This window comes from Nicotiana attenuata, unplaced genomic scaffold (assembly GCF_001879085.1).
Source record: "Nicotiana attenuata strain UT unplaced genomic scaffold, NIATTr2, whole genome shotgun sequence".
In the NCBI taxonomy this organism is placed as follows: domain Eukaryota; kingdom Viridiplantae; phylum Streptophyta; class Magnoliopsida; order Solanales; family Solanaceae; genus Nicotiana; species Nicotiana attenuata.
The window spans coordinates 28,592-35,369 of NW_017672614.1; the positions used below are offsets into that span (position 1 = coordinate 28,592).

General features: G+C 34.6%; 1 protein-coding gene across 1 annotated transcript; it reads left to right on the plus strand.

Annotated features, from left to right (window-relative positions):
- The first annotated feature begins 5,562 nt into the window (after window positions 1–5,562).
- On the plus strand, window positions 5,563–6,248 carry LOC109213859 (MADS-box transcription factor 31-like). Its single transcript, XM_019377699.1, has one exon. The coding sequence runs from the start codon at window positions 5,610–5,612 to the stop codon at window positions 6,246–6,248; it is 639 nt and encodes a 212-aa protein (XP_019233244.1). The 5' UTR covers window positions 5,563–5,609.
- The last annotated feature ends 530 nt before the right edge of the window (window positions 6,249–6,778 follow it).

Genomic DNA, 6,778 nt, shown 5'->3' on the forward strand with positions numbered 1-6,778 from the left:
TATATATATATATATATATATATATATATATATATATATATATATATATATATATATATATATATATATATATATATTTCTCTTTGACTGTACAAGTTATTGGGCGGTTTTACATTTCATTTAGGATTTTTTTATAGCTGAATAATAGGAAGTCCCTAGTTCATTTGTTTAAGACTTTGACAATGTGTATTTCGATTTTCACTGAGTTGTGAGGATCGAGTTATTGGCGTTGAGTTGTTGACTTGTCGTTGTTCCTTGTGTTCTTTTCCTGAAACTATTACTCTAGTGAATTAATTTTTAAAGTAAATTTACTACGTTGAATCATTTCTTCCTGTCTGTTAAGTTATTAGTAATATTGTAATTTAAATTAATGGAATTAGTATTACGCTGCTATATATGACTTTTAAACTTGAACTCGCCATGTATATATACACCTTTCAATAATTCAAATTCCTACAAATGTTATGTTTTATTTCAATTAGTTTCTCAATTATATTTTCTTAACCCGATGATATTGAATCTTACATAAAAGGAATTTATATTAAGTTTCAATTTATTAAATCCTATATTAAAGGTAATAATTTATTCGATGTTGTATTGTTATTTGAAAAGGGTATTTTCTTTATTCAAATGATCTCAAAAAAATAACTTCATCTTTTCTTGTTGATTTCCTAATTGGTTTAGAAACTGTAATCTACTTTATGTTATATAAATGAAACTCCGTGAACATCTCAACTGCTATGGACTCTATGTACTGAGTAGCATAAGGATGACGTTTTGCTAAGTGGGACAGAAATATGTGGGCACAAGGTGCCGTGTGTGCTGAAGGTTTGGAAATTGAGGTTATGATATGAGACCCCGAGGATTGAGATGGTCGGGATTGTGTGCTAGAAATGATGTGATTGATTGAGTTGGCATCGCCTTCTTTGTTTTGAACATATTCTTACTTGTCTGTGTCCCAGTTATGTTGGTGATAAATTACTTGGTTTTCTTTCGTTACTATCTGTGTTTTCCTTTTATTGTCTCTACTGTTTGTAGTTAGATATTTCCCTGCTATTTGTTTAACCAAAAAATAGAATTTTAGTCAAATCTAGAAATTGGAAGAATCGGGTTACTGATAATCGAAAAAGTAAATAAAGAAAGAAATTTTAGAATAGCCAAGTATGAAAGCTGGTAAATCAAAGTATATTCCAATAGTCACCCCCTTTAACTGATTACATATTCTTCCTTTTATAGGTTCCTTTGAGAACTTCTAGAAACATACGTTACGCCTAAGTCATAATGAGGCTATTACGGGCATTTAATGATATTAAATGCTGCGTTACATAATCATTGTATATATTCCTTAACAGCTTTAATAGTTAATGTCGTATTTCCCATTTTTCTTTAACCAGGTTCATTCTTCTAATTGCCCATGTACAAATAAGCTTGAATAGGAACGGTTGAAGTTAAACAGGAACGGGGCGTTGAATCTCTCTTCTCGTGCCTCTTTCTTTTCTTCCCGTAGCTGTTCCCAACCTTTGGACTATGACTGTTCATAATTTATTGACCATTCCACGTGTTATGCCACGTCAACATGTATATGAATACAATTTTCCCCAATACACTATTGATATTACTTTGTTATCTTTATCTTGGTAGTTCATTATCATATCATGTTCAATTTATTTGACTAGTAGATGTCTTGACTGTTCCTTGTCACTACCCCACCAATGTTAGTCTTGATACTTACTGGGCACCGCCGTGGTGTACTCATACTACACTTCTGTATATTTTTTTTTTGTACAGACCCATGTATTTGATCGTTAGTAGCCGTGCGGATCGTCGCAGTGGAGAGTTAAGGTAAACCTGTTGCGGCGTTCGCAGGCCTCGGAGTCACCTTCATTTGTACTTATTTCCATTTGTTCCTTTTGTTCTGGAACAGTGACGTATTTATTTTGTATAATTACTCTTAGAAAGGCTTATGACTTGTACCGCCGGTTTTGGGAATTGTATTTGTTCAGAGTGATCTAATTTAAAGTTAATAAATATCAATGTTAATTCTGTAAATGTTAGGCTTACCTAGTTTAGAGACTAGGTGCCATCACGACTGCTTCAGAGAGATTTTGGGTCGTGACAGAAAATTAGCAAATACGTATCCAGTACTATCTTATGTTGAACAACATTTTGTGATTATTTCATCAAATAGAGAAATTACTTCAACACTACGTGATGACATATGGTAAGCTGTTATAAATATACGCAATGCTTAGCGTGCATGATTATATATTTCTCTAAGCACAAAGTAACTTTGAGACTGATTTAGTAATTGCATTACTTAGTGAGCATTTTTGAGTTTGCAGCATTACACTGAAAGAGACTTTTAGAGACAATAAAATTTTCTTTTAGCGGCAAATGATTAAAAGTTTAGCGCAACAACAATCAAAAGTTTATTTGTGCAACTTCGTGATTGAAGCTTCATATTCTTTGCCTATAGGAAAGCTTACATGTGAAACTATCAAGATATTTGATGTGTTCCATTTCTCTTTAATGTATCTTTGCTTCTTTCGGTTTCTTATTTATTTTGTTTTCTGTTTAGCAATTGTCGTCCAAAAGTCACTTTATAGTTTCAGTTTTGCAAATGAAGAGTAGTGTTATATGCATTTCCAGATGCAAAAAATGTATGAATACCTAGTTGTGGATTTTAAGATGCAAATCGAGCAGATTATTTTCTTCAAAAAAGAGATCGAGTGGAAGATCGAGTGCTATAGCATATATAAAACATTGGCATTTATTGTACCTAACATCTATATCTATATAAATATATAAAGTTGGGCATGGTATCAGAAATTAATAAATTTTGTACGGTTGAACTCATATTGGAATGGGTATTCGGTTTTTATAAAATTGTCGGGTTCAGAGGTGTGGGCCCGGGGGTCGACTTTTGGACCAATTTTTGGATTTTGTTAAAGATTGAGACTTTATGATCCGGAATAGTTTCTTATGTGTTTTATTTGTGCTTTGAAGTTAATTTGGTTAGATTTGAGCCGTCCGGAGGTCTTTTCACCCGAGAAGTGCATTTTAGAGTATCGGTTTGTCGTCTTTGAGGTAAGTATCTTGCCTAACCTTATGTGGGGGACTTCTCCTTAGGATTTGAGTCTTCCATGCTAATTGTAGTCGGTGCACGCGAGGTGACGAGTGTGTGTTCGAGCTTATTTGTGGGAAAATTGCCTTTAGGGTTCTTAGGTCCCTATGTTCATCATATGGGAAGTATTCTGTTATGATTGAGTTACCTAATTGCATAAATTACCACTATATGCTCTATACGATGTTGTTAGCTTTCCTCTAACTCTTACCTATTACTTGGCCTTAATTGCTTTAATTGAATTAGCTGTTCTTTTGTTGTTTTGTTAAGGTTATTGTGTTTTCTTAGTTTCTCAGTGATTCTCTTGTTGCTATGTAATCATACTCTTGGTAGTGGAACTTCCTTGTGATTGGATTGTTAGATTGTTGTTGATTCCCTTGCCGGGATGTGATTGTTCATATTGTTGATTCCCTTGCCGGGATGTATTGTTTATATTGTCGATTCCCTTGCCGGGATGTATTGTTTATATTGTTGATTCCCTCGCCGAGGTGTTATTTGTTCATATTGTTGATTTCCTTGCCGGGATGTTATTGTTCATATTGTTGGCTCGGGATACCAAGAGCTCCCCAACACATATATTGAGGATACCAAGAGATCCCCAGCACATATATTGAGGATACTAAGAGATCCTCGGGATACCAAGAGATCTCCAGCACATATGTTGAGGATACTAAGAGATCCTCGGGATACCAAGAGATCCCCAACAACTATATTGAGGATACCAAGATATCCCTAGCTCATATACGGAGGATACTGAGAGATCCCCCAAGTACTTACGTTTGGGACTACGGGACGGGATCCCGGGAGATCCCCTGTCGATATTCTGTGAGTGTAAAAGCACGAAGGGTGATGCCGTGCACTTTCTGTTTGTTGTGTGTATTTGTTGTTATCAATTCAAGTGTTTTAATGAGTTAGATTCCCTTGCTGCGGTGATTCTTTGTGTTGGAACCCATAGTGTTGTCAATACCTCGCCGTACATATATATACTTCAAACTTCAGTAATTTCTACATTTTGACTCAATTAGTTTCTCAACTAAATTTTTTCTTAAATCGTCTGAGGTTGTATTCAACTTAAAAGGAACTTCTACTAAGTTATAAATTATTAAATCCCATGGTAAAGGTAATAATTCATTCGATGTTGTATTCTAATTAAAAATGGTACTTTCTTTATTCAAATGATTTTTAAAAATAACTTCATCTTTTCTCGCTGGTTTTCCTAATTAGTTTAGAATTTGTAATTTACTTATATTAGGTAAATGAGACTTCTTGAACATCTTGAGTGCATTTGTACGGACATTATGTATTGTATAGCATGTGGATTTCTTTTGTTATGAGTGAGATGGAAAATATGGGAGCACAAGGTGCCATGTGTGCTGAAGGTTCGGAAGTTGAGATTATGATATGATAAATCAAGGAATGAGATGGTCGGGATTGTGTATTAGGCATGATGTGAGTGATTGAGTTGGCATTGCCTTCTTTATTTGGATACATTCTTACTTGTCTCTGTTCCTGTTATGTCACTGTTGATTTACTTGGTTATCTTATTTACTTGGTGTCGTTCGTTACTACCCGTGTTCTCCCTTTATTATTCCTACTGTTTGTATTTTGATTTCTCTCCGTTGTTGATTTTACCTCGTTATCGTTATCTCAATATTTTATTATCATATCTTGTTCATTTCATTTGACCAGTAGGTGTCTTGACCGTTCATCGTCACTACTCCACCAAGGTTAGTCTTGATACTTACTTGGCACCACTGTGGTGTGCTCATACTGCACTTCTGCATATTTTTTTTGTGTAGATCCAGGTATTGTTCGCTAGTAGCTGTGCGGATTCTTGCCGAGGAGACTCAAGGTAGCCCTGCTGCTGTGCTCGCAGGCTTCGGAGTCACCTTCCTATTTTATATTCTCACTGCTGTACTTATTTCCATACGGTTGTGCTTAGAAATGGTTGCGAAAACTTTGTAGAGCTTATGACTTGTACTACCGGATTTTGGGAAGATTTTCATTGTATAAGGGATTTATTTCGGAAGAATTTTAGATGTTATTATTCGTTGTTATTCCGCAATTATTAGGCTTACCTAGTCCTTAAGACTAGGTGCAATCACGAAACCCAACGGAGGGGAAATTGGGTCGTGACAGGTAAGCTATTATAAATATATAGTGCTGACCGTTGAATGATTAAATTTTTTCTAATCAGAAAGAAAACATTGAGATTTATTTGGCAGTTGCTCTATTTAATTTTTTTTCTCGAATTGCGTTAATGAACATTCACAAATTTGTTATACTTTAACACTGTTGAATAGTATGGTGAGTATACATGTTATTACCATGTCTGGATATGATAGATGGATTTTCTATATATGTCCTAAAAGTAGGTCATTGAAAGATATATAGCTACCCTCCCAAGCCTCCATATATACTTTATTTTATACCTTTAAACTTCCACAGTTGGAATAGAAAGTGTATTTTAGGTCTTCCTTGAAAAATGGTTAATGAGCATAGAAGATCAGTTGTTCTTCAAGAAAGGATGGAAACTTTGTTTAAGAAAGCAGAAGAGCTATCTGTTCTATGTGATGTAGAAATTGGTATTATTGTTTTCAGCCCTGATAAAAAAAATGCTGTATATGAGTGGCCATCAAGAGATAAATTTAAACAACTCTTGATGAGATATCTAGATAAACCACTGGTAGAGAGGCTTAAGAAGTTGACAACAAATGAAATGTTCCTCATGAAAGAGATGGATGCTAAGATGAAGATAATTGAGCAGCAGAAGACTGAAGAAAAGGAAATGGAACAGCTATTTAGCCAGTTATATCTTGGGGAAAAGACTGTCTTTGACCTGGATAAAAGACAACTTATAGGTGTTCGCAACTTAGCTATAAAGGCGAAAGAGAAGGCCGTTAAAAGGAGAATACAACTCAAGTTACAAGATCAACGTCTTTCGTCACCAATTGATCGCATACCACTTCGAGTGGCTCCATTTAATGTACAGGATCAACGTATTCAGTTACCTGTTGAAGATCCTTTGGCACTTCGATTGGCTCCACTTAACGTACAAGATCAACGTCTTCAGTTACCTGTTGATGATCCTTTAGCTCTTCGATTGGCTCCTCCCGAGAATTAATGAATATGTTTAATCACAGTCAAAGATTAGCGCAACAACAATCAAAAGTTTATTTGTGCAACTTATCGAAGCTTCATATTCTTTTTGCCTATAGGAAAGCTTACATGTGAAACTATCAAGATATTTGATGTGTTCCATTTCTCTTTAATGTATCTTTGCTTCTTTACTTATTTATTTTGTTTTCTATTTAGTAATAATCGTCGTCCAAAAGTCACTTTATAGTTTCAGTTTTGCAAATGAAGAGTAGTGTTATATGCATTTCCAGATGAAAAAATTGTATGAATACCTAGTTTCGGATTTTCAGATGCAAATCGGCCAGATTATTTTCTTCAAAAAAGAGACCGAGTGCAAGATCGAGTGCTATATAAAACATTGGCATTTATTGTACCTAATTAACATGGATAATAAACATCCTAAATAACATTGAAATGTATGTTAAATTACAACATTATCTTGTGATAATCTCAGTGCACTTAAATGACCACTAATCCAGTCATACATACTAGAACTTATTAAGCATGTGGAGCTTG